Below are 25,830 nucleotides of genomic sequence, written 5' to 3'. Positions count from 1 at the left end.
TCTGGTCTGTATTTAGATTTAACTCTGAAACTGTGGGAAAAGGCAGCAGGAGCAAAAACACGCAATGCAAAGAAAAGAGAAAACTGAGGCAGGGTGGTTTATGCCTGATGGTTAATTGTGGTTGTCCCCAGCCCTGTATCTATGCCTTGAAGGAATTAAGCAGAATCCCACAGAAAAACCTTTGATTACTAATTTTCTTTTCCCTCTTGCACAGAGGCATTGAGCAGATGTCTTCCTGTCTTTCAAAACAGAGCCTCCAGCTCCCTCTTGAGACCATGGTCACTAATAGTCCCTGTTGATTACACACAGCCAATTAAGGGCTCGTTTGCAGAGGAGTGTCATTATTTTTAACCTGCCTCATGTCCAGTCCACTTTACTGCATAGACAGCTGTAATGCAAGGCTTTAGTTGTAAAAAACCACACCAAACCCAGCTTTAGGAGCTGAGCCAGGTTATCCACAAAGTCAAATCAAGCCTTTAGTGAGTTTTGCCTTAAGGTTTAGGTTTGATATTGAGAGAGATGGATACGCTTGAACGCTCTGTGGTTCCCTTCTCTATAGCTTTTTGCTATTTAAAATCAAGTTCAGCATCATCTAGACATGGCAAGTGATGCTTTGCCCACTTCTCATTCTCTCCCTTAGCATAACCCTCCCAACACCCGTATTTTCTCCATCCTGGGAGAGGCAGCACCAAACCTCTGCTGAATTCTCTTACCGAGGGCACTAGGGTAACGAATCATGAAGGGATGGATCAGCAGACTCCACAGCCAGGCATGGGTGCTCCTCCAAGGCAGCTTGCAGAAGGAACATACCACAGGACTGAACTTAAATAGAGACCCTGGGCTATGGGCAGGGGGTGGGGGTGTCCCAAGTGGAGCTGCTTAGGGACATTAATGCTCATCAGTGCCCCTAGGGCTTGGTAAAATCAACTGCCTTTGCTGGGTTTTGAGATGCTTTTCCAGGCACATCAAGCTCTGCTTCAAGCCCCAAAGAGGCACAGCAAAGAGCAAAGCTGCTGCAGGTGATTGCTGGGAGATTACTCTGATCATGTGCCTCACGTAGGTAGTTGGGGAGGAAACGTGGCTTTTGGTGCTGGGACAGAGGTGATGATGCTGCCAGCACTTGTGGAACAGCAGGACAAAGAAGAGCAGGAGAGAAAGCAATGTCCTAAATGCAAAAGTCAAAGTCAAGCAGTCCCTCAGGGGTATCCATCCCAACACCAGTGTCTCTGCACATCTCATTCCCCACTAAATCAACCCTGAACTCCAGATCAACAAAAAAAAAAAAAAAAAAAAAAAAGTGCCTTGAGTATGAAACCATACCACAAGTTTCAGTCTGAGTGTTCATGTGTGTGGAGCTCTGCACCGGAAAATCATGACCCCCAAAAACCCTTGCAAACAAATAACAGCGGATGCATTTTTTACTGATGTTCTCAGAAAATGTGTCACTTCGTTACCCAGCCTCAGCCCAATGCAAATAAGTCCCATTCGCTTCAGCATGCAAAGGGCTTTGGACCGGGAGCAGCTCATCCACAGGCTGATGGTCCATGGGATTGGGTGATTTAGGGGTTTCTTGTCTAAGAGGAAGAAGAATGATGTTGCTGTCCCTCCAGGAGAGCTGCAGAGAGATGGAGGGGAAGAGAGGAGGACATTTACCACTTTTGTGTTATGAATCCCAATTTGGGATGAGGTCTTGGTGGATTTAGGGGCTCATTGCTACAGCTCAAGGTGAGGGGCTTTGCAGGAAAACCAAGGATGCCGAGGCTTTTAAAAACTGATGCACAAAAAGCAAGGGCAGGCTCATGGGGTGAAAGCACATTTATGCAGGCAGACACCCAACCGACCATGCAAGGTCAGCGCAGCTGGAGTAAAGTGACATTGCAAATTGAAAAGCAGCCATGGGAGGGGGGATTTCCATTGCTGGAAGGACATTCCTGAAATATGACCCGTTTTCCCCAAAATGCAGTGGCTGAGGGCTGAAGGAAGCTCTCCTGCAGAGTGGTGGGATCTTGGGTGAAGGAGAACCTGCTTCTGAGCAGACTGAGTGAGGGGTATGGCTGGTCATGAAGTTATTTCACTTACAGGGTGGAAGGAAATCCCCTCCTTTCCTTAATTGCAGGCAAGCTGGGAAGAAAAAGAAAATTAAAGATAAGAGGGTGCGTAGTAATCGGCTACTGCTTGACTCCAGGCTCAGCCCTGAACCATGAAAGAAACGGCACCCTGTTTAAAAGGAGAATTGAAAGCAACAGTAAAAGTATTTATAGCTGCATGTACACACACAGAAATGAGGGCGCTGGCAGGACAGCAGTGAAGCCGGCAGTTAGGTATTCTAAATAATAAAGAGCCAAAATGAGCAGCGATGGATGTGTCTTGGTGTTTGCCGTGGTTTAACCCCAGCCAACAACTAAGCACCACGCAGCCGCTCACTCACTCCCCCCCCATCCAGTGGGATGGGGGAGAAAATCAGGAAAAGAAGTAAAACTCCTGGGTTGAGATAAGAACGGTTTAATAGAACAGAAAAGAAGAAACTAATAATGATAACACTAATAAAATGACAGCAGTAGTAATAAAAGGATTGAAATGTACAAATGATGTGCAGGGCAATTGCTCACCACCCGCCCAGCCAGTCCCCAAGCGGCGATTCCCTGCCCCCCCCTTCCCAGTTCCTAAACTAGATGGGACGTCCCATGGTATGGAATACACTGTTGGCCAGTTTGGGTCAGGTGCCCTGGCTGGGCATGAGAAGCTGAAAAATCCTTGACTATAGTCTAAACACTACTGAGCAACAACTGAAAACATCCGTGTTATCAACATTCTTCACATACTGAACTCAAAACATAGCACTGTACCAGCTACTGGGAAGACAGTTAACTCTATCCCAGCTGAAACCAGGACAGTGTTTTAACTTGAAGAACAGATACTTATTCTCAGCAGGGGACTTGCTTAAACTCTATTCCCATGGCTGTGCCCTTCCATAAATAAATGAAAAGTGCATTTATTAATGAGCAATGAAACCAGACTGGTTTCTGGGTGCTGGACCCGACGAGGAGGCTTGGGACCTGGGCTACCTCTCAATTTGCCTGGGTATTTTGGGGGGGCAGGGGGTCAGAGGGTGATAGAGAAGCTGCAGGTGGATGTCTAACAAACCAGAAAATTATGAAGGATGTTTATTTCCCATTTAATCTCTTTTCAACCCACCGGGGTCCCTGGGGAAAAGCGGATTCTCCCTTCGCCTCTGCAGCTGCTCAGCGCAGCATTTTGCTCGGCAGCGGTCACAACCTGGAGAAAAACCTGGTGCATCTCAGCAGCGAAACTCCTCTGCCACTCACTTTCACCTCCCTCGGGGCCCGAGACACCTGCAGGAAGGGGAGCAGCCAACGGGCAAGACCAGCCGGAGCGGAAAACGAAAGCTGCCCCATCATCCTCACTGACAAGACCATGGCTGCAGACAGCCCTGCTGAAAGTTTCCGCGACGAAGCCTCCTGCTCCATCTGCCTGGGCTTCTTCCAAGACCCCGTCTCCATCCATTGCGGGCACAACTTCTGCCGGGCGTGCATCACTCGTTGCTGGGAGGAAGCCGAGGAGAATTTCGCCTGCCCTCAGTGCAAAGAGACAGCCCCGCAGAGAAACCTGAGACCCAACCGGGAGCTGGCAAAAATAATCGAGATAGCCAAGCGGCTGAGCTTGCAGGCAGCCAAAGGAGGGGCAGGGGGGGAGAGGCTGTGCGAGAAGCACCGGGAAGCTCTGAAACTCTTCTGCGAGGAGGATCAGACCCCCATCTGCCTGGTTTGCAGAGAGTCCCAGGCTCACCGGGTCCACGCTGTGGTGCCCATCGAGGAGGCTGCGGAGGAGCACAAGGTGGGGAGGTCTCTGTGCCTGGTGTGGGGACGAGGGAGGAGGAGGGGACCGGCTCAGGGAGCTGCCCTATGGGTTGCTCTGCTTGCAGACATCTGGACTTCTACCCTTTTCAATCTGCTTTCCGCATCTTGGCATGAGCATTAGATTACAGCCACCCCCACCCTGCCTGCTCTCTGCTGCCCCTTGCTTATATTGCTAGTCACCCCGACTGCTTGAAGCTGTCATTTCCATATCATTGTGGTGTCTTCATACAAATCATGCTGGAAAGGAGCCCAGGAGATCATCTAACCCAACCTCCTGCTCAAAGCAGGGTCAGCTATGTTGTCTCGTCTTGGACATTTACAGGACAGAATCTGGTCTCACAGCGCTGGTCTGCAAGGCAGGGTTGGGTTTTCCAGCACGTCAATGGTCTGGGCTCCAGTTTCACTGCATGCTTGGGCTAGTTGTTGTGAAAAGTGATTTGGCTGAAGGTGGGAAGAAAAAATTTGCTCTCACCGCAGATAGGTGATGTAGCCCCGGTCTCACCGCACAAGGGTGATGGAGGGTACGGTCTCCCTGCCATCAGCTGGCTCGAATGTCTGATCCAGGCTTTGAGGTTGGTGATCCAAAGCACATTCCTTGGCAGATGAACTGAGGAAACAGCCCACGCTTATAAGAACTTATAAGTTCTGGGTCAGCACTGAGCACAGGCTGAACCTGAGCAGATGACAGCAGGGTCTCCCCAATCATTTAAAGCTCCTTTTCTGCCAATTTGGTCCTTTGCCTGAGTCTTTTCCAATCTATGCGATGAATTTCACCCTGGTTGTTTGAAAAAGGAACCTGCTCTGGCTGCCCTGCTCTCCCAGAAATCAGGGTTTATGAATTTCCAGAGCCATTTATTAAACAGGGAAGAATCTGAGTTTGTAGGAGATAAACCTGGATAGGTGGGATGAGGGTAGAGGGATGGACCAGCTAGAGGAAGAAAAAGCACCAACAAGGTGTTTCTTCTCCACACAGGAGAAATTCCAGGCTCACGTGCAGATCCTGAAGGACAAGAGAGAAAAGCTGCTGGGGCTGAAAATGGCCGAGGAAGGGAAAAGCCTGCACTTCCTTGTAAGTGTCTATCCCTGGGTGGCAAAGGCTTTCTCCTTTTCCTTTTGGTTGTCCCTCTGGCCATGGTGGTGGATGTGGAGACACGAGATGTGCCATGGCAAAAGATCACATCTCCGTGGTCCCTTGCATGGGAATGTCCTCTCCATTGGGGTAAGGTCTGGGCAGTGGTGACAGCCTGTCCCCAGGGTAGATTTTTTAATACTCAAATTTTCCCCATGTTTCCTGCTCCTTGTATGTCAGCATGCTGGGAATGTGTGTTGGATTTTGCCAGGTTATTGCTGATATTTTGGTTCCTCGGTTTGCTCACAAGTGGGGCACATTCCCAGATTCCCCCTGTTAATACATACAGAAAATAGGAATCACCTGATTTCTTCTTTCTTGCCTTGTTTTCCATTTCACTTACCTCTTTCACTGACTAATCTGTTCGTGGTTTTATTTTGTGTCTTCCCTTGCTGTTCAAAGGTCTGGAGCATTTCGGGTACAAAGATTACAGTCCATGGGATATGTCCTTTGCCAGCAACTTCAGCCTAGAAATGGCAAAAAAAAATTGTCTTAATTATTCCTCTGCTCTGCAATGGGCACTGGAATTTATGGCTGTGTTATAAGTCATCACATTAAATCTGCTCCTTTGCGATTTTTCTCAACCACTTCTGTCCGCAGCCCTGCCTCTCCCTTGCGTGCGTCGGTTCTCGTTGCAGGAACAAGTGGAAATGGAGAGGCAGAAGGTTGTGTCTGAAGTCAAGGAGCTGCACCAGTTTGTGGAGGGACAGGAACGTCTCCTCTTGGACCGGCTGGCAAAGCTGGACCAGGAGATCATGAGGAGACAGGAGGAGAACATCAACAGGCTCTTGGAGGAGATCTCCTCCATTGGCAAGCAGATCCATGAACTGGAGGAGAAGTGTCAGCAGCCAGCGTGTGAGTTCCTTCAGGTGAGACTTCAGGCCCCTCTGAAGACCATTGGCATTTACCACCACTGGTGTCACCTGTCCAGGAGTCAAATTAATTCTAAATACTTCTTTTAAAATTTATGTTTCAAAGCTTTTTTAAAATTATTTTTTAAATTATTTTCTTCAGTGATCACAAGCATGGTCCAACTGTCCACTTGAATATTTTAAATCAACCACAGTCTGTTTAAATCACTGTCTTATTTACATGAGTATGGGATTAATCCATCTGGCTGTACATGTCTACATCCAAACCAATTGTCCAATTCGTACACAGTGGAGGAACAACAGGCACTCATCTCGTCTTTAGGTAGTCATCCAAATCCATCACTTGAGCCCATCTCCAGGCTCTGGTTAACTCCTGATTTAAAACGTTCAAATACGCTGAAGCAGTGGTGTGCATTAGCAGTAATAACGCCCATACTGCAAGAGTAAGGACATGAAAGGTGGTGGGTGATGGCAGGTAGCTACAATGAGCTGCTCATCAAGTGATGTTGCCATGACTTCACCTAACTTCACAGCAGATCTGCAAACACCGTGCAGGCAGATCACTATTAAGGGACTCATTTTAGACCCATAATTCAGACAGAGCAGTGCCTTGAGTTGCCCCAGGTCACCCCACAGCCCTGCGCTACCTGCTTGTTGTTTGCTATCAGGCTGACTTTGCTCTGACCTAATGCTCCTTCTCTCATCTTTCCTTTGTAGGACAGCAGAAACATCTTGAGCAGGTTTGCAGCTCCTTTCCTGTGTTCTCGCGATGTTAATGTTGTTTATCTCTACGGTGGTGACACTGATGGACTCTGAAACCCCAGCCACTTATGATCCTGGTGTACTAGGGACTGTACAGACATATAGGAGACAACTAGGACACCCCAAAAGGTCCAAGTAAGATGCTGAAGACCAGGGAAAGGTATTGGATGGGATGATGGTACCTCCAGCTCTCCTGCAGCTTCTTCTCTATAGTCCATCCAAAACTACCGATTACTGGAGGGCTGAGCTTTCACTTGTGAACCCATCAAAACCAGCAAGCCAGCACCTAAAAATATGCAGATATTTGAACACTAAGGAGTGCATCCACGTGGAAGGGAATCCAGTATGAACTTCCACCCCTATAACAGATCTCTTCATGTCCTCTTTGGACATGGATAGAGAAGGTGGGTTATCAGAAAGACAAAAGTGGGCAAAGAAAGGCATTTTTTGTTGCCTGCATTTCCCTTGATGTAGAGCGCTACTGGTCATGACAGAAAGCCTTTACCATCCCAGGACTCTTCACTGGTGTTTGGGGACAAAATAGATATGTACTCTGGGTCAGCAAACCCTTCTTTGGTAGCTTATTAATGAGTGCCCTAGGACCAAGCCTTTGCTCTAGTCCTACTATTATTTATTTCTTTATAAGAAATCCCAGCTGAAAATTGGTCAGTGCGTAATGGCAATTATGAGTGAAGGAAGTATTATTAGAAAGGTTTTCCTTCTTTCCAGGTTTGAGATGGATGGTGCCCAGAAGCCAGCAGAGACATCACCTGAGCTGGGAGAGAAACCCACTGGTCTTCCTCAGAAAAATGCTGCCCTCAAAGAGATGCTGATGAAATTTCAAGGTACAGAGAAATTGGGGAGGAGAGGGTTTGAGGTTGTGCTGGGTCGGTCTGCAGCGAATCTAAGGAAAGAGATTTCAGCTAGGTAGGAGAAGACCTGGTGAAATGCCATGGAGAGATACTTCCAACATACCCTGCAGAGCTGCATCCATATTAGCATAGCAAGAAGCAATTGCCTTGGTTGATTACGTGAGAGAGGGTGAGTTTGCCTCCCAGCAGAGCTCGGGGACCATGGTAAGTGTTGGGGTGCTGTGGGACCTCACGTAGGGTCAGTGTCACCTTTGGAAATCACCTCACTGAATGAGACCAAAGGTGAAAAATTGCAAACATTTCCACATGGGAGCTTAAAAAAGGAAAGTCATGGGACACCTGAGTATTTCTTTCCTCTTTTCAACGGCCTGGAGACTCCCAGCAAAAATAACTACACTTCAAAGCCTTACTTTTACTCCAGATCAAGAGCTGGCTGTCTTTTCTACTCTTCCAATCTTGCTCGTGGGCATAAAACCGTTCCTGCTCTGCTCCAGCAAACAGGGACTGGGACCTGGAACATCCCAAGGGGAAGATGGGGAAAACATGACCCTAATGCCCTTGAGGAGCGAGCTGTGCCTGTGACGCTCATCTTCTCTTTGTCCCCAGTAAGTTTGACACTGGATCCAGAGACAGCGCATCCCCGGCTCGTCCTGTCTGAGGATCGCAAGCGGGTGAGATGGGAAGACACCCGCCAGCCTGTCCCCGACAATCCCAAGCGCTTTGACTCATCTCGCTGTGTCTTGGGCTGCCAGGGTTTCAGTGCGGGGAGGCATTACTGGGAGGTGGAGGTGGGCGATGGGGAAGCCTGGGCTGTTGGAGTGGCCAAGGAGTCGGTGAGGAGGAAGGGACGGATCAGCGTCAACCCCAAGGTGGGGATCTGGGCGGTGGGGCAGTGTGGGAGCCAGTACCAGGCTCTCACTTCTCCTACCATCCCCATCTCCCTGCTTGCTGCCCCCAAGGTGATTGGGATTTACCTGGACTACGAGGCAGGGCGAGTGGCATTTTTTGACTCCAGTAACGAGGCACCGATCTTCACCTACCCCCCAACATCCTTTGCAGGGGAGCAAATCCTCCCCCTGCTCTGCCTGGGGAGGGGGTGCCAGTTCACGCTCTTTCCCTGACCCCCCATGGGACAGCATCCCCTTGAGTCTTGCTGGGGGCTCGTCACCCCAGAGATGGCTTTTGGGAGCGTGAAGAATGCATTACCTGGGACGGAAAATTCTCCTTTCTCCATCATTTATGTTAACAAGAAGCATCGTTTGGTTCAGAGCTTGTACAGGAGAGGGGCTGGTCTGCTTCCCCCAAAATCCTGCCTTGCTCTATCATCAGGTGGCTCTGCCGGCAACGCTGCCCTGGTGCATCCATGTCCATAAACCCTTTCCAAAACCCTCTCTATCTGACAGGGATAGACCTGAGCTGAACATATGCTGAGCTGGCTCCCAGTTTCTCTCCCTCCACCATCTCCGACTGATCACACTTCCCTGCTGTTTGTTGGACCCTTTTTTTAGCGCACTGAACTTTCAGCTGCGCGACTGAGTGTAGATGCTGTGGACAACGATGCAAAAGCATAGAGGACTTCATGATGGCTTCAAGTTTTATGTGGTCTCTGACAATGTGGTAATAATCTAATCCATGGGCGAGATAGGCAAGGCCTGATCTGGTGGAAGGGTACTTTAAATCATCAAAAGTACCGGCAACCCTGGTGTGAGTTTGTGTTGGATCAGTGCTTAGTGCTGTGTGACGTTCGCACCTTTGGACATTGTAAGGACTCACCTCTCCATATGCAGCCATCCTGGCTACAGTCCCTCGAGGGTCAGCAGAGAACGGTGGCAAATCGTAATTTATCTCATCTAGAAATGGCTCGACAAGTGCGCGTAGGAGTACTTACTTCTCTCCTCTGATTACAGAGGGAGCCCAGATTAACTAGATGGCATGGAGACATGTCTCCTGCAGATGCCTAAAACCAAGAGAAATAAATCCTTCCCAAGCCAGAGCTGGCTTTAACCTCTTTTTGAGCAACAGCCTCAGGCTGAGCTGTTGGCTAATGAATATTTGGGGGCATAAGGAGGAACCCGGGGGGATGGAGGGTGTTCACAGGAGCATTTCCCAATGGATGGACTCAAGTGTTTTCAGCTATCCAAACTGATTGTACGGATGTGCCTTTGATCGCTTGAAAAGCTTTGTTTGTCTCAGCTGCCAGATGCAAACTATGGAAATGAGCATAAGAAATTGCCTCCTGTGCAGCCTGGTGGTGTGTTTATTTTGTCCTGGCACTTCAAGGGCAGTGAATGCGAACCTCTGCAAAATCCCCAGGTGGGCAGAGCAAGGTCTTCTGTTAGCGATAACCATTCCTGCATCACACAATAGTGCTTCTGCTTAAAATCCCCGGAGTTTCAGTCTTCAAGTCATAGTTAGGAGCCAAAATACATTTCATGGGCTTGGCCCTAAGTAACAGCAGATGATTGAAGATGTTCTTGTAGGTCTCCACACACCCAGGTATATGCAAAACCCTTCTGGAAGCTGCTGCAAACCCCACAATTAATTTTTTTTTGCATGCAGAGAACAGCCCTGCTTGTTTCCTTTGCACATGCAGGAGAATTCACAGTATGAGCAGCGCAGCCAGAGCTTCTTGTCATGCAACAGCGAGGCAGTGCGCCCCAGGGAGAGCACATCCAGGATGAGCAACTCCAAACTGGTTCCCAGTAACTAAGTGCATGCAAGGGGAGCAAGGGGTGGCCCTTGCTTCCTCGTCCTCCAAGAAATACCTGGATGTGGGTAAATCTGATCACCGGGTGGTGGGGAAATGTTGCCATTCCCCGAAGGAAAGCCATAGGCTGGCTGCTGGCACAACCTTTCTGCTTGAGCTGCAGCGGTGAGGGGATGAGGTAGAAGGTGGGGTCAGGACAGGGGAAAAGGACCAAAAATAAACGGGAAACAGGTCAAAGAAATGCAATAATTGGTCCTGCCTGTGATCCAGCTGTGTTCGATAAGTTGTGTATGGCCTCCCTGGTGGTCTAGTGGTTAGGATTCGGCGCTCTCACCGCCGCGGCCCGGGTTCGATTCCCGGTCAGGGAAGATGTTTTTTTCCTCCACCCAGACCACTTTTTTAGGGGAAAAAGCCTTTCATATTATAACAAGACGCCCCCCTAGAAACAGTCATTACCTCCTCTTTTTGTTCCTATGCCTTCCCACGTGTGTACACCTGTCTCAGCAGGATGTCCCCTCCAACCGGACCCAGCAGCCAGGCATCCCCAAAGCCACTTGGCAGTTTGATGCAGCCCAGCTGCACCTCTTTTATTTAGCAATGGGTATTCTTTAGTTTTTTACGGGTGTTATTTACTATTTAGAAATTTTATATAATATGGGTAGCAGCGCAGCGAGAAATATTTATCCAAACCGTGCAAAAACCTGGGAGAAATTGGAAAGGCAGTATTTTTTTGGGGAGGGGGGGAATTAACACACACCTCCAACAAGGGAAAATTAAGTGTTTCTGCCCGGTTTCGAACCGGGGACCTTTCGCGTGTGAGGCGAACGTGATAACCACTACACTACAGAAACGCTCTTACTACTGTTCTCCGCCTGCCCACATCTGCCTGCACCCTGCCTGCACGTTCAGCCCTGCCCAAATTGGGCTCCGAGACCCTCTAAACCCGCCTCTCTCACGTGCTGCTCCAAGCCTTACCTTATTTTTTGGGACCATTCGGCTGATTTCAAGAAAAGAACCCGGTTTCACCATCGGGGAGTGCAGAAAAAAAGACCAGAATTCGATAAAAACAGGGCCTTTCCCACGCCGTGGTGGGACCCATGGCTGGGAGAAAACACCAATTTAATCCATTTTTGCGATACAGTCACACTGAGCTGGCGTGGTTTCGGCCGGAGGGAGGGGCACAAAGGGGAAAATGAGCTTTTTTGTAAGTATGAGCCACCCGCCCCTCAAAAAGCACTGTCAGGAGTGGGATTTGAACCCACGCCTCCACACGGAGACCAGAATACCCAACCCCGGGAAGGCAGAGCCTTGAGTCTGGCGCCTTAGACCACTCGGCCATCCTGACGGTGACAGATTTTGACCAGAAAAGGGAATACAGCGATGCTAAAAGTTATGGGGTTTGTGTTTTGTTTTAGGTTTTTTATGGTGATGATCAGCAGGGGGGGTGTCACTGAAAGTTCGGGAATTATTTTCAGCTGAGTGGTGGTAGCATGGGGGAAAAAATTAATCGCCCAACGTGGGGCTCGAACCCACGACCCTGAGATTAAGAGTCTCATGCTCTACCGACTGAGCTAGCCGGGCTCTTAAAAAGCTCTTTTCTGTCCTCGTTTTGGTGCGGGATTGTGGTGGTTTCAGCCCCTTTCCTACCCGTGCTCGGGCCAGAAGTGAGGCGAAACACCCCAGCAGACAGGTTTTGGTTTTTTTTTTTTGAAAGGCTGAAAAACTCCCTACCCGGGTCCTGCGATGCCATTTTGGCATTTATGCAAATTTATGCGATTTTTGGTCCTACAATTAAAAACGCTATGAAACGCTTCCTGCTTGGATAAATAATAGCGACAGCAGCAGGAAGGTGGAAATCCGTGTGAATTCCGTGGAAAGGCTTTATTTTTTTCCACGAGAGTTTTGGTACCAAGGTGGGGTTAAGGATGGGGATACAGGTGAGGGCAGGGGGAGCCTTTAATGGAACCATGGTGGGTTTCTGTAGTGTAGTAGTTATCACGTTCGCCTCACACGTGAAAGGTCCCCGGTTCGAAATCGGGCAGAGACACATCCCTTTTTCCTCTTTATCATGAATGTTGTGGATCAATATTCCTCCAAACCCTGGAATGGCAGCACTTGCAAAAATCTGCACGGATGGCACAAGTTGCAGAAGGGGATTTATTTTAGTCTATGCATTAATATTTTCCTTTGGGACATGGTGACAAGTGGGGCGGTGGGTTCAGCGCAGCCTGGAGCCTCATCCCGTCGTGGAGGTATCGCTGCTCCTGTCCCCTACGCTGGGGACAAATGTCCTTTTTGGGTAGGAATGTGCAGGAATCCGTTAAAGCGTCTGTGTTCCCCAACAGTCCCCCGACATGGGGAAGGGGAGCAGAGTAAACGCTCTCATAAATTCAGTCCCACCACACCATAGGAATATTATTCTTGTAGAAACAGTTCGGCTGCTTTAATCTTCTATGAATTTGGTATTACGTGTTGTTTTCTACAGAAAGGCTGAAATCCAGCAGAGGTGGGAAGGAATTTATAAATCCAGCTTAAATTTAGAAAAGATTAAATCGCTTTTCCCTGACCGGGAATCGAACCCGGGCCGCGGCGGTGAAAGCGCCGAATCCTAGCCACTAGACCACCAGGGAGCTGATAGCTGCCTAACTTTTACTAATCTCATCGTTTATCTTTGAACACGTAGCCGCCCGAAGTTGCCGCTTCCCATCAGTCCTACAGAAGCTGCATTGCTCTGGCCACAGAATTAATCAAAAAATAGCGAAATGAATTAAAAATAACAAAATTTATTTAAAAAAATAAATAAATTAATGAAAAACATTTGTTTGCCTTTAAAGCAGCTCTCCCTGGTGGTCTAGTGGCTAGGATCCGGCGCTTTCACCGCCGTGGCCCGGGTTCGATTCCCGGTCAGGGAAAATTCTTTGGCAGAAAAAGAGCAAATTATTTCAAAACCATTATTTTTCCACCTCAGGGGTTCCACAGGACTTCTGTCCAAGTCGGTGTTGAGCCATATCCCAAATAAAGTCTCTTCTTCCTCATACTCCTAAATGTTGACAGCTAAAAATATGTCCATCTTCTAATGCTAACAGCAAATTTCAACGGAATTTCAGTAGAAAAGGAGCTGGGAAAAGGTGGAGGAGGAGAACTAGGTCACTCCTGTCAGGAGTGGGTCACCCCCAGTATTATACAACGTGTTTCTGTAGTGTAGTGGTTATCACGTTCGCCTAACACGCGAAAGGTCCCTGGTTCGAAACCAGGCAGAAACACAGGTTTGGGGGGCCTTTTGGGGTGCTTTTAAAGCATCTCCTTCGTTTTTCACTCCTTCACACCCTGCAGCAACACACCGCTTCCAAACCCAGAGCAGCACGCCTGGAAAACTAAAGGCAACAAGGGACGCCCCTGCTCTCAAAACCTGAATTTTCTATATCACGATGCACACCTATACGCACAACTTTAAATATATCTGTGTGTATAATATGCGTATAAGTGCGTTGGTTCTTGCAAAAAGGGGCAGTAATATTCAGCAACAGAACCAACCCCGTCTCTTTCTCTTGGGCCTTCTTGTGGAGAAACCCAGCCCAAGACCACATCAGGTGAAACGCCTGATCAAGGCACCAACGTGTTGTCTCTGGATGGGGCAGCAGAAGCAAGGGGCTCGGGGGTTTTGAGTGTTTTCCAGGAAAAAGATGAGGCTGTTTCTGCCCGGTTTGGAGCCAAGGACCTATTGCGTGTGAGGCAAACGTGGGACCGAGCGTGCGACACCCTTGCGGGCAGCGGGGCAGCTCCGTGCTTTGGGGTGATGCTCCGCAAAGTGGAGAGCAACAGGCAGAGCAAACGGTCTGAACCGAAGCGGTTTTGGGGTCTGGGCTGAGGGGAGCAACGTGGGAGAGGAGTGCATTTCCCAGAGGGGCTTGGGGTGCTGGGGAGCAGCCAGCGGGGGAAAGGGGGTCCACCCCATTCCGGATAGGGCACAAAACCCCCACTTCACCCCGTTTCTGTAGTGTAGTGGTTATCACGTTCGCCTCACACGCGAAAGGTCCCTGGTTCGAAACCAGGCAGAAACAGCACAGCACTTTTTATGTTTTTTCCCTCCCTGTCTTACAACTCTCAAAGGAGTTGGGTCGTTGTGTGCGAGGACGATGACACCCGCGTGTCATTTAGCTCCGGTTTGGCCAACTGGAGAAGGGACCTTGGCCCTGCCCCTTGCAAAGCAATGTCTGGGGACTCCTGGTCCTTTTTGGAGTATCCCTGTGGAAGGCGTCTTCACGGTGCGTTTCGTCCCTTCAAAATGATCTTGAAGCGGGGAATTCCCTCAGTCTGTCAGAAGCAGCACGTGTTGGCTTTCCCTTGGTTGTGTGCCTTGCTTTGAGCACCCTCAGGAGCTCATGAAGAAGGCTGGCCAGCCCGTACGGGTGTTGGCCAAGGGGGAAGGGAGAAGTGTTTGTGTTTGTTGTTCCCGGAAGATGAGGGGGAAAACAGAAGAGTGAGAAGAAGGAAAAAAAGGGCAAACGGATGTGGGGAGCATCCCTGGGAATGGGGAGAACTCAGTGAAACCACCTTTTCATTCTGCATTTCCAGAAATAGGGCCCCCAGGAGGACCTTTTCCAGGTTTCTGTAGTGTAGTGGTTATCACGTTCGCCTAACACGCGAAAGGTCCCTGGTTCGAAACCAGGCAGAAACACAGGTTTGGGGGGCCTTTTGGGGTGCTTTTAAAGCATCTCCTTCGTTTTTCACTCCTTCACACCCTGCAGCAACACACCGCTTCCAAACCCAGAGCAGCACGCCTGGAAAACTAAAGGCAACAAGGGACGCCCCTGCTCTCAAAACCTGAATTTTCTATATCACGATGCACACCTATACGCACAACTTTAAATATATCTGTGTGTATAATATGCGTATAAGTGCGTTGGTTCTTGCAAAAAGGGGCAGTAATATTCAGCAACAGAACCAACCCCGTCTCTTTCTCTTGGGCCTTCTTGTGGAGAAACCCAGCCCAAGACCACATCAGGTGAAACGCCTGATCAAGGCACCAACGTGTTGTCTCTGGATGGGGCAGCAGAAGCAAGGGGCTCGGGGGTTTTGAGTGTTTTCCAGGAAAAAGATGAGGCTGTTTCTGCCCGGTTTGGAGCCAAGGACCTATTGCGTGTGAGGCAAACGTGGGACCGAGCGTGCGACACCCTTGCGGGCAGCGGGGCAGCTCCGTGCTTTGGGGTGATGCTCCGCAAAGTGGAGAGCAACAGGCAGAGCAAACGGTCTGAACCGAAGCGGTTTTGGGGTCTGGGCTGAGGGGAGCAACGTGGGAGAGGAGTGCATTTCCCAGAGGGGCTTGGGGTGCTGGGGAGCAGCCAGCGGGGGAAAGGGGGTCCACCCCATTCCGGATAGGGCACAAAACCCCCACTTCACCCCGTTTCTGTAGTGTAGTGGTTATCACGTTCGCCTCACACGCGAAAGGTCCCTGGTTCGAAACCAGGCAGAAACAGCACAGCACTTTTTATGTTTTTTCCCTCCCTGTCTTACAACTCTCAAAGGAGTTGGGTCGTTGTGTGCGAGGACGATGACACCCGCGTGTCATTTAGCTCCGGTTTGGCCAACTGGAGAAGGGACCTTGGCCCTGCCCCTTGCAAAGCAATGTCTGGGGACTCCTGGTCCTTTTTGGAGTATCCCTGTGGAAGGCGTCTTCACGGTGCGTTTCGTCCCTTCAAAATGATCTTGAAGCGGGGAATTCCCTCAGTCTGTCAGAAGCAGCACGTGTTGGCTTTCCCTTGGTTGTGTGCCTTGCTTTGAGCACCCTCAGGAGCTCATGAAGAAGGCTGGCCGGCCCGTACGGGTGTTGGCCAAGGGGGAAGGGAGAAGTGTTTGTGTTTGTTGTTCCCGGAAGATGAGGGGGAAAACAGAAGAGTGAGAAGAAGGAAAAAAAGGGCAAACGGATGTGGGGAGCATCCCTGGGAATGGGGAGAACTCAGTGAAACCACCTTTTCATTCTGCATTTCCAGAAATAGGGCCCCCAGGAGGACCTTTTCCAGGTTTCTGTAGTGTAGTGGTTATCACGTTCGCCTAACACGCGAAAGGTCCCTGGTTCGAAACCAGGCAGAAACACAGGTTTGGGGGGCCTTTTGGGGTGCTTTTAAAGCATCTCCTTCGTTTTTCACTCCTTCACACCCTGCAGCAACACACCGCTTCCAAACCCAGAGCAGCACGCCTGGAAAACTAAAGGCAACAAGGGACGCCCCTGCTCTCAAAACCTGAATTTTCTATATCACGATGCACACCTGTGGGAGATTTAATGGAAAATGGGGGACATTTCCTTGAGCCTGAATATTTAGAGTTAGCATAAGTAGGCCGCAGTTAGCATGAGTGGGCCGGAGTACGTGCCAGCTGCAGTATGAACGGACTTTGAACCACCAGAAGAACAACGGACATGAGGAACTTGGACAGTGGAGCAATTAATAAACAAGATAACAGAACCGCAGAGGCAAGAAGGAGCTGCAAGAGCTTTAACGCAATTAAGAAAGCTGTCATTTCGGCTTAGAGCATTTAGCTGCAGGATGGGGACTTAGGAGTTGGTTTGTATCTTTGTTAAAAATCGGGGGGGGTTTATTCTTATGTATTTTATTAGGTATAATGTTGCTTTTACCGTGTTTAATTAATTGTGTTCATAGATCTTTGCAAAGGGCAATACAGCAGGTGTTAACTGACGAAAAACAAAAAAGGGGGAATTGTGGACACATATTTAGCTAGCAGTCGCAAGAGCATTCCAGACGCCTTTAGAAGACCTTGAACAGAATAAACAAGAAGACAAAAAAAGAAAGACGCCAATTAGAAGAACACAGGTGCGCATTCCATGGTAAAGGGAACTTGGCACAAAGAACCTCAATTCAGCAGTTTATCTTGACCAACTAGACTGAGACAAGTTTCGCATGTTTTAGTCGGTATAACCAATTATGTCCTATGTTTATGCGTGTGTACAGAGTTGGTATAACCAATTATGTCTTCTGTTTATACGCATGTACAGTGATTTTGCAGAATATGTAATTATAAATATGTGTGTGTTTTAGCAATAAACGTCGTCTGCTTTCAACTTTACAGGCATCTGTTTATTTCTACCTCCTGCACACACCTATACGCACAACTTTAAATATATCTGTGTGTATAATATGCGTATAAGTGCGTTGGTTCTTGCAAAAAGGGGCAGTAATATTCAGCAACAGAACCAACCCCGTCTCTTTCTCTTGGGCCTTCTTGTGGAGAAACCCAGCCCAAGACCACATCAGGTGAAACGCCTGATCAAGGCACCAACGTGTTGTCTCTGGATGGGGCAGCAGAAGCAAGGGGCTCGGGGGTTTTGAGTGTTTTCCAGGAAAAAGATGAGGCTGTTTCTGCCCGGTTTGGAGCCAAGGACCTATTGCGTGTGAGGCAAACGTGGGACCGAGCGTGCGACACCCTTGCGGGCAGCGGGGCAGCTCCGTGCTTTGGGGTGATGCTCCGCAAAGTGGAGAGCAACAGGCAGAGCAAACGGTCTGAACCGAAGCGGTTTTGGGGTCTGGGCTGAGGGGAGCAACGTGGGAGAGGAGTGCATTTCCCAGAGGGGCTTGGGGTGCTGGGGAGCAGCCAGCGGGGGAAAGGGGGTCCACCCCATTCCGGATAGGGCACAAAACCCCCACTTCACCCCGTTTCTGTAGTGTAGTGGTTATCACGTTCGCCTCACACGCGAAAGGTCCCTGGTTCGAAACCAGGCAGAAACAGCACAGCACTTTTTATGTTTTTTCCCTCCCTGTCTTACAACTCTCAAAGGAGTTGGGTCGTTGTGTGCGAGGACGATGACACCCGCGTGTCATTTAGCTCCGGTTTGGCCAACTGGAGAAGGGACCTTGGCCCTGCCCCTTGCAAAGCAATGTCTGGGGACTCCTGGTCCTTTTTGGAGTATCCCTGTGGAAGGCGTCTTCACGGTGCGTTTCGTCCCTTCAAAATGATCTTGAAGCGGGGAATTCCCTCAGTCTGTCAGAAGCAGCACGTGTTGGCTTTCCCTTGGTTGTGTGCCTTGCTTTGAGCACCCTCAGGAGCTCATGAAGAAGGCTGGCCGGCCCGTACGGGTGTTGGCCAAGGGGGAAGGGAGAAGTGTTTGTGTTTGTTGTTCCCGGAAGATGAGGGGGAAAACAGAAGAGTGAGAAGAAGGAAAAAAAGGGCAAACGGATGTGGGGAGCATCCCTGGGAATGGGGAGAACTCAGTGAAACCACCTTTTCATTCTGCATTTCCAGAAATAGGGCCCCCAGGAGGACCTTTTCCAGGTTTCTGTAGTGTAGTGGTTATCACGTTCGCCTAACACGCGAAAGGTCCCTGGTTCGAAACCAGGCAGAAACACAGGTTTGGGGTTTTTTTTCCTGTCCTCTACTCTGTTCCACCCCTGTCTGCAATGTGCTTATAAAGGACATCCATATGCTCTTTGAGATTGAATGTCGTGCTGAGTTCGGGTTGGTGTTGAACCTGAGATCAGTGGAGGGCGTGGGGTGACTTCTTTGTCACAGCACTTCTTTTACATCCATAATTTTGGGCATTTTCTTTTTCACATGAATAGAGAGGAAGAATTTGCATTTACATCCTGCTGCTTCATCAGATCTCATCTTTTTCCATCATCTGCCATGATACACGGAAAGAAGACTGTATTGTAATGTCCTGACCTGACACAGAGGGATGCTGCTGTGCCCTTGGGGACCATCAGCCCTTCTTCCTAATGTGGAAAGACCAGATGCCCAGCTGAAGGTACTAATGAGCATTAGTGGCCCTGAAAATCCCCACCTGGGACACCCCCAAGCCCCCACATCCCCACCCCCTGCTCATGCCCCAGGGGCTCTATTTAAGCTCAGTCCTGAAACATTCACTTTTTTTTGTAAGCTGCTTTGGAGGAGCGTTCCTGTATGGCTGTGGACACTGCTGATCCACCCCATAGGCTGTATTCCCAGCTTGCTTTCAACCTTACCTCCTGCCCCCAGACTTCCCTGCTGCCCTCATTCAGGTACCATGGGACAGACCATGACTAGAGAGCCCAGGGTGGGAATTATCCAGCATTGGGGGTTATATGCCAAGGGTGTAGGTTTTTTTCTGCTGCATAATGATGAATGTGCTGTCTCTGCACGACATTGGTTTTGTTCCTGGGATGCTGCTATTTCTCTGACTTAAATATTACTTAAATATTTCTCAGCTCTTCCTTTTGCATCTTTACTCTCCCATCCAGCTTCTCTCTTGTCCAGGTTGAATTTCCTCCCATGCTTGTCTCATGGCTCAGCTCCATTCCTGGATATTGTACCCAAAGAGATGATTCTGCTGTGCTCAAAACCAAGCAACAAATTTGTTCCCTTCCCCCTGACACATTTTGCATTAATTCATCCCACGAATAGGTTAAAAAAAATAAGACTGTGTGGAGGATGAGACTTTGCAGTCATGCATTCCTGCTTCTGGATGGAATTATTTGTTCTTGGGACATGACCTAGAACAGCAGCCAAAATCTCAGCTCCACATTCAATTAACTCTCTGGAGCACAACCCACTGTCATTAAATCTGGGCTTTTCCCTCCTTGCTGCATCTCTGCTGACCTACATCGCCATGTGGCTTTTGTTAAAGCTCTTTGCTGTTCATATTTCCATTCTTCCAGAAAGTCAGATATAAAGAGCCTGGCAGGGGAAACTGCAGCACTTTTTCTGCTGAACTGTTTTCATCCTCTTCCAGTCTTATTTCTATTCCAATTGCAGATATGTGCCAATATAATGTTACCTGTAGTGTGGCATGTTAGGAGTTGAAGTGAATCTCTTTGAAAAAGGAGATTTCCCTGTAAAATTTGGAGGTCCATGTGCAGTAGTTGGAGGAAGAGTTCTGTGTAATGACTGAACTGTAATCAAACATGGGAAAGATGCCTAAAAATCGGGAAAAAGCAGTAAATGACCTGAATCCCAAGGATCAGACTGATCCCCTTGCAGCAACATCTTCATCCACAGCTCTCTCTATTTTTTTATAGAGCTACTGAGTTGCCAGTAATCTGCTCTCTTTCACCCTTATATCACACCCAAGAAGTGGAGGAACTTGTGGCTTCTGGGGTGTTTTCCATCCAGTTGAATGCACGGAGATGAATCCAGCAACTGGAAAGTTGGGAAAACCTTACGCTTCTGATAGGACCAGACAGAAACCCCACGTGTTTGAGGATAGGGTGTCCCCAGGAGGAGGGGGGGAAAAAAGGCATTTGGTGGCAAGACCTTTCTGGGGTAAATTCTGGACTCCCAGGTGTTGGAGAATCCACTGAGAAGGGCCCACCGCTGGATGGCAGCAGGAGAAAAATCCAAGGATGTGTTGGCCTGGGAGGATTTTACCATTTAGCTGCTAAAGGAAGGAGGAGGAAAACAGGCAGAGACCCTCCTGTACATCAAATGCAACTTGAAACTTTTGTGCCCCCCATACCTGCCGTTATATCCGGGAGGAAAAACCCATCTCTTACAGCTCCCTGGTGGTCTAGTGGTTAGGATTCGGCGCTCTCACCGCCGCGGCCCGGGTTCGATTCCCGGTCAGGGAAAAGTGATTTTTATGGTGTTTTTTATTTGTTTACCCCAACTAGCTGAGCGACGCGGAGTATCCCGAGCTCCCCCCCCCCCGTTGTTCGGCGGCCGAGCGCTGCCGGGTGTGGGTGCAGGGTCTGGTTGGATGCAGACCAAAGGGGACTTGGCATTCCAGCAGCCACAGCAGAAGCAATAAAACAAATCTGCCAGTCTGGAGCTTTCCCGGCTGTAGCCTCTCTCCTGAGACGAACCCCCCAGGTCCCCCCCGCCTACCGCACTGCCTGCATCTGCGCTGATGCTCAGAAGTTGCACCATCCTTTAATTCACCAGGGCCCGGCTAGCTCAGTCGGTAGAGCATGAGACTCTTAATCTCAGGGTCGTGGGTTCGAGCCCCACGTTGGGCGTTCCACTTTTCCTCAGCCTCACTCCTACCAAAAATTTTGGGGCGGTTTCACGCGGGCCGGAGCACCAACGCTGGGAGGTGTCATGGGAAAGGGAGGGGAAGGAGCTGCATCTCCCCACAAATCCAGTATCATATGGGAGTCAGGGTGGCTTTCCCTTCCTCTGAAAAGATGAAAAATGCCTTCTATCTGCTGTCTTTCTCAACCTTGCCATCATTTGTCTCTGTTTTAAATTTTCCTTCCACCTCCAGTATTGTAGAGTGATTCCTACTTGCTGTTATATCAAGCCCTAACGTTGTTAGTTATTATTGCTTTATGCAGTCTTTGAGCCATGTAAACCTCTCCAGACTGGAACTAGGTAATAAATAGGAGCAAATCCAACCCCAGGTGAACAACAAGGTGTTACCTGCTGTACCAAATGTTCTCAAAGTACCTGATAAATCCCAGGAAATCCACATTGTTCAGTTTACAGCACAATGCTTCTTAGCACAGAACCCCCACAATATTTAATACCCTATTTTCTTATATTTAATGCCATAGATTGAGAGCATCCCTTCTGGTTTAGATATAAGCCTTTTGCTCAGCAGCAGAGGATGCATCACATGTAAGAGCAGGGTGAACAGTGCTGTACAGCAGAGACGAGACCAAGTTGAGCTTCACAGTAGGAAAGTATTACAGAATACTTCTCTCCTGAGTTGTCTGGACCAGGAGGAGTACTGAACTCATGCAAGGACCCAACGTTCTGGGAACTTCATCCACTTTTCTTTGGTTCTGGCTGCCTGGAGGAGTTGAGCTTGGCTTCATGCTTGAGAAAATGCAGGTATCATGTATTTGTGCTGTCAGCACAAGAACAGCTGCATAAACATTGTGTTGGGATTGGTACAGGTGAAGCCAAAGGACTTGGAAATAACTTAGAGCAGGTAGGCAGGTTTCTTAGAATCATGTCCTAATTAAACATGTCATTACTTAAGGCCGTAACCGTGCAGCTTAAACCCTCCAGAAAAGAGATCTGACTGTGGACACCAGCCTCCAGGCTCTGTTATGAGCCATATTTCTCAAGCACCTGTTGTCCATGAGTTGTGTTGGTTCTTGGAGCACTTCTTGTTGCATTAAGCAAGCATCCACCCACAGGAGTTGTCAACTGGCTTTCAGCTACCCATGTCCCATCAAGGCCATGGCACAAGCTTGTTTGCTCCATATGGAGTAATGGAGCAGTTCATGCAGCTCTGCCACCCATCTGTGTTTTAAAGGAAGCCAACAATCCTGGTCCACAGGAGCCTTTGGCTAGAAGGGGTGTGAGAAGAGCATGTTTTAGCTATTCCAGGTCCCATGCATGGAGTAGCTCAGCTGAGGAAAGGCTGGATAAGAAAATTAAAACCAGAAAAATATAGGCAAGGAAAGGAGAGAATGGGAAGTGCTGAAACTTCTTTCTCTTATGCAAAGTCCTACTTGCAAGCTTAGGAGAAATGGGCTCCAGGATCAGGTGAATGTTTCCCAGCCCTTGGTTTTTTTTCAGTCTCTTCTCTGATCCATGAAAAACTGCACCCAGTGGGATAAATCAGTGTGATTAAACGTGAAGCTGAAGAGGGAGATGGGTAGAGAAGAGTGTAGGGAGGGTTTTCTTTTTGGCAGGACCCCCAAATGAGATGAGGCAGGTCCTTCTACCCCTGTTATTGGTGCTCTTTGTGGAGGAAAACCCCAATTAGCTAGTCTCAAAAGGGTACTTGTGAAGGTGCTCCTTCACAAGCAGAGGAGGGCTATAGGCTTACTCAGAGGTCTATAAAGACCCTCTTTGGGTCTTTCCTGCAGAGTTAACCCTGGGTTGACTTCACCCCCAGCTCCCAACTTTGTTTCTCTGCACAAAGGGAGATTAAAGGACCTGACAGCCTGTAGACTCACCAATGTAATGAATGACTCCATGTCCTGGAAGGTCTGTCCGGGCTCAGTGAGGAGCTGTGTTTGCCCAGGTGCGAGCAGAAGCATTGTTCCCGCAAAACAATATCCCCCGTTGGCTCTGAGGTCGTTCAGGCCCTGGGTCAGCCCAAGCGCAGGAGAGGAATAAAGGCAGTGGGGACATGGGGACGGTGGATGCTCGGACCTTGGAGGGGAAAGCAGAGTCTGGTAAGGGACCCTCTCTTGGGGTTTTGCTTTGGGACTTTTCTGTGTCTTCTTTCTGCATTTTGTGCCCGCTGGCACCATCCCAACACACCCTCTTAAAATCTCCCAGGGAAGAGCTTCCACTTATTTGAATACCCCTATTTTTATACTTGTGAAATGGGGCACTTTACTAAATCAGCACCGAATTTACACTTTCAGCCAGAAAAAATAGTGGAAATAAAAGATTTTTGCAGCCCGGCTAGCTCAGTCGGTAGAGCATGAGACTCTTAATCTCAGGGTCGTGGGTTCGAGCCCCACGTTGGGCGCTCAAATTTTTTTCCCTTTCCCAAACCTGCCTGTTTCTGGGTACAGACATTTGCCGGTGCTACGTCTAAGCAAGAGGTGGAAGCATGTTAAGAAATAAAGAAATGTGGGGTTTTTTCTCATAATATCATTTAATTCACTTGGGAGATTTCTGCCTTAAAAGCATGGCTAATAAAATTAATAGAGCAAAAAGGTGGAATTGCCTGTATTTCAGCTTTTTAAGGTGCTTGAGGTTTTTCTAATAATGTGCTTCAAGTTTCTCTACTTGTTTTGCCCCAAAAGGGACATCACAAACATCCATACTATGAGGTTTTTGCCTGATTGGTTTTCCACCTGCTATAGAAGGCTGATCACTGAGGAAACTCCTTACAGGGATTAATAAACTGCCTGAGCCATTCTCATTCATAGGTAACCCTGTGCTGGGCTGAGGTACAGCTGGGAGGTCAGGATCTGTCCCCTTTCCCAAGATGAAGGTGCTCTTCATGGGGCTGACCCTTGTCTTGTGCATTGGAGTTGGTAAGTGGAGGGTCACAGTTAAATGGGATTTAATAAAGGGCAAGGGAATATCTGATGGTGGTTGGATGGGTCTTGCCAAGCTCTTGATGTCTGCAAGGTTGTCACTGTGTGAGCTGTGTGTCATCTGCTCCGAGTCTACAGTCAGTGGAGAGAAATCTCCGCAACTGTTTTCATCACTGCTTGAATGAAAATTACTTTCTCTCCACTCACTTCCCAGAGGAGCTATTAAATCCAAAGAGACCTCCTCTGGGCCAGGAGCTTCAGCTGTAGGTTGCTGGATCCTGGGCTAGATGTGCACCTGCTCTTCCCCAGAGAGCTGTTGTGATGGTCTTGCTGTAGATGAACCCCATTTCAGCTGGATGAACCCCACCCCAGAGCCCACATCCACATTTATTCTCTGTGGGTCCATAGTGTGGTTTGTTTACCCAAGGCCATGTCTGTCTGCAAAGCTCTGCCAAGAAGGGTTAAGTGTCTGTAGGCATCACTTGCCTCTCCTCTACGGATGAGGGCTCTCATTACCAGGTCTGTTAGTGAAGGTGACACTTGGTCCTTTCCCTGGTGGGCTCTACATCTTCTCTGGGGTCACCCCCACCTTATCGTAGGGGTGTTTGAAGCAAAACTCCCCACGGCTCTGCAGAACGGAGCCCCAGGTTCATTGCCTCTTCTCTGTCTGCTGCAGTTGAGGCTCTTCAATGCAAAGTCTGCAAGTACAAGATTCCCTTCATTGGATGTTTCCAGGGAGAAAATGAAACCACTTGTGAGCGAAGGGAGAAATGTGCCATCATTAAAACCTCCCTGGGTACGTAGTGTGGGGGTGTCAAAGCCATTTGTTTCCTTTGGTTCAGTGTGGGTTGTCCTTGTCTTTGGAAAACCAAATTGATTTGCAGAATGAATGAGGATGCAATGATGAACCTGATGTGGGAAAGGGCTAAGACAAGGGGCCAAATTCCTTCTCTCAATTGAGTTTGCCCTATGTATGGTTAAAAAAAGTCCCTTTTAGGCAAAGAAGAGGCTGTGTCCTGAAGAAGCCATGTGGGTTTTTTCTGTGTGTGCACATGCCTCACTTAGCTCTTTCTCCTAATTAAAACAAGCAAGGTCTGACTTCATTTGGGTGCGCTATTTAAGGGGCTAGTTTCTCATCTGGTCACTCCAAAGCCCACTGCTGATTTTTATTAGTTAATACTGCTTGCTTCTAACCATGGTCCCTCTCTGCCCACCACCTCTGTAGGGAAGGTGACCCTCTATTACCAGCAAGGCTGCACCTCTGCAATGAACTGTGGCCGAGAACGGGCATCCGATGCAGAGTCCCGCCTGACATCCCGGTATTCCTGCTGCGAGACGGACCTCTGCAATGAAGAGTGGGATGAGGACCCCACAGACTAGACTGCAGTGGAGACAGGATCAGGGCTACTGATGTGGTCCAGCCATTTCAATGCTAGGAGTCCTCAATTTAATCCTGAATGATTATCACCAACCAAATTAGGATGGTTGGACCCGCTCTGTCTGCAGGGCTCCCCTGTGCATCTGGCCTTATTTTGTTTCAGCTCTAGCAATAAACTTGCAGGCTTATAACTGGCAGCTGAATTTGGCTCGTGTGAATGTTTTCCTGCTCCAGACAGACTCTCCTATTAACAGTTCTTCAGACTCAGCATTCCTGGTGGTCTGGAAGCAGCTTGTGGCCCTGAACATAATCCTGCTACTAAAACCCCAAGGGCAAGCCAAGGTGCTTTCCCCTG

At 48.8% G+C, this 25,830-nt stretch overlaps 1 protein-coding gene and 17 non-coding genes across 18 annotated transcripts; 14 read left to right on the top strand and 4 right to left on the bottom strand.

Annotated features, from left to right (window-relative positions):
- Nucleotides 1-3,216: 3,216 nt before the first annotated feature.
- LOC104314671 (E3 ubiquitin-protein ligase TRIM39-like) lies at nucleotides 3,217-9,756 on the top strand. The gene is made up of 6 exons (XM_009914265.2): nucleotides 3,217-3,855; nucleotides 4,852-4,947; nucleotides 5,646-5,876; nucleotides 6,597-6,619; nucleotides 7,371-7,486; nucleotides 8,120-9,756. Exons 1-6 carry the CDS (start codon nucleotides 3,436-3,438, stop codon nucleotides 8,632-8,634), a joined length of 1,401 nt encoding a protein of 466 aa, XP_009912567.2. The 5' UTR covers nucleotides 3,217-3,435; the 3' UTR covers nucleotides 8,635-9,756.
- Nucleotides 9,757-10,516: 760 nt separating this feature from the next.
- TRNAE-CUC (transfer RNA glutamic acid (anticodon CUC)) lies at nucleotides 10,517-10,588 on the top strand. Its single transcript has one exon. It is a non-coding gene; the product is annotated as a tRNA-Glu (tRNA).
- A 410-nt stretch (nucleotides 10,589-10,998) lies between these two features.
- TRNAV-CAC (transfer RNA valine (anticodon CAC)) lies at nucleotides 10,999-11,071 on the bottom strand. Its single transcript has one exon. It is a non-coding gene; the product is annotated as a tRNA-Val (tRNA).
- A 386-nt stretch (nucleotides 11,072-11,457) lies between these two features.
- On the bottom strand, nucleotides 11,458-11,565 carry TRNAL-CAA (transfer RNA leucine (anticodon CAA)). Its single transcript has 2 exons — nucleotides 11,528-11,565; nucleotides 11,458-11,503 (listed from the first exon to the last, which is right to left on the bottom strand). It is a non-coding gene; the product is annotated as a tRNA-Leu (tRNA).
- A 163-nt stretch (nucleotides 11,566-11,728) lies between these two features.
- On the bottom strand, nucleotides 11,729-11,801 carry TRNAK-CUU (transfer RNA lysine (anticodon CUU)). The gene has a single exon. It is a non-coding gene; the product is annotated as a tRNA-Lys (tRNA).
- A 393-nt stretch (nucleotides 11,802-12,194) lies between these two features.
- TRNAV-CAC (transfer RNA valine (anticodon CAC)) lies at nucleotides 12,195-12,267 on the top strand. Its single transcript has one exon. It is a non-coding gene; the product is annotated as a tRNA-Val (tRNA).
- Nucleotides 12,268-12,778: 511 nt separating this feature from the next.
- On the bottom strand, nucleotides 12,779-12,850 carry TRNAE-UUC (transfer RNA glutamic acid (anticodon UUC)). The gene has a single exon. It is a non-coding gene; the product is annotated as a tRNA-Glu (tRNA).
- Nucleotides 12,851-13,060: 210 nt separating this feature from the next.
- Nucleotides 13,061-13,132, top strand: TRNAE-UUC (transfer RNA glutamic acid (anticodon UUC)). Its single transcript has one exon. It is a non-coding gene; the product is annotated as a tRNA-Glu (tRNA).
- Nucleotides 13,133-13,410: 278 nt separating this feature from the next.
- On the top strand, nucleotides 13,411-13,483 carry TRNAV-AAC (transfer RNA valine (anticodon AAC)). Its single transcript has one exon. It is a non-coding gene; the product is annotated as a tRNA-Val (tRNA).
- A 725-nt stretch (nucleotides 13,484-14,208) lies between these two features.
- TRNAV-CAC (transfer RNA valine (anticodon CAC)) lies at nucleotides 14,209-14,281 on the top strand. The gene has a single exon. It is a non-coding gene; the product is annotated as a tRNA-Val (tRNA).
- A 544-nt stretch (nucleotides 14,282-14,825) lies between these two features.
- TRNAV-AAC (transfer RNA valine (anticodon AAC)) lies at nucleotides 14,826-14,898 on the top strand. The gene has a single exon. It is a non-coding gene; the product is annotated as a tRNA-Val (tRNA).
- A 725-nt stretch (nucleotides 14,899-15,623) lies between these two features.
- On the top strand, nucleotides 15,624-15,696 carry TRNAV-CAC (transfer RNA valine (anticodon CAC)). The gene has a single exon. It is a non-coding gene; the product is annotated as a tRNA-Val (tRNA).
- A 544-nt stretch (nucleotides 15,697-16,240) lies between these two features.
- Nucleotides 16,241-16,313, top strand: TRNAV-AAC (transfer RNA valine (anticodon AAC)). Its single transcript has one exon. It is a non-coding gene; the product is annotated as a tRNA-Val (tRNA).
- A 1,573-nt stretch (nucleotides 16,314-17,886) lies between these two features.
- TRNAV-CAC (transfer RNA valine (anticodon CAC)) lies at nucleotides 17,887-17,959 on the top strand. The gene has a single exon. It is a non-coding gene; the product is annotated as a tRNA-Val (tRNA).
- Nucleotides 17,960-18,503: 544 nt separating this feature from the next.
- TRNAV-AAC (transfer RNA valine (anticodon AAC)) lies at nucleotides 18,504-18,576 on the top strand. Its single transcript has one exon. It is a non-coding gene; the product is annotated as a tRNA-Val (tRNA).
- Nucleotides 18,577-20,701: 2,125 nt separating this feature from the next.
- TRNAE-CUC (transfer RNA glutamic acid (anticodon CUC)) lies at nucleotides 20,702-20,773 on the top strand. The gene has a single exon. It is a non-coding gene; the product is annotated as a tRNA-Glu (tRNA).
- A 314-nt stretch (nucleotides 20,774-21,087) lies between these two features.
- On the top strand, nucleotides 21,088-21,160 carry TRNAK-CUU (transfer RNA lysine (anticodon CUU)). The gene has a single exon. It is a non-coding gene; the product is annotated as a tRNA-Lys (tRNA).
- A 2,347-nt stretch (nucleotides 21,161-23,507) lies between these two features.
- TRNAK-CUU (transfer RNA lysine (anticodon CUU)) lies at nucleotides 23,508-23,580 on the top strand. Its single transcript has one exon. It is a non-coding gene; the product is annotated as a tRNA-Lys (tRNA).
- Nucleotides 23,581-25,830: the final 2,250 nt, after the last annotated feature.

Source organism: Haliaeetus albicilla, chromosome 29, assembly GCF_947461875.1.
Source record: "Haliaeetus albicilla chromosome 29, bHalAlb1.1, whole genome shotgun sequence".
In the NCBI taxonomy this organism is placed as follows: domain Eukaryota; kingdom Metazoa; phylum Chordata; class Aves; order Accipitriformes; family Accipitridae; genus Haliaeetus; species Haliaeetus albicilla.
The sequence above is the reverse complement of the archived record's forward strand: the minus strand, read 5'-3'. Positions and strand labels throughout refer to the sequence as shown.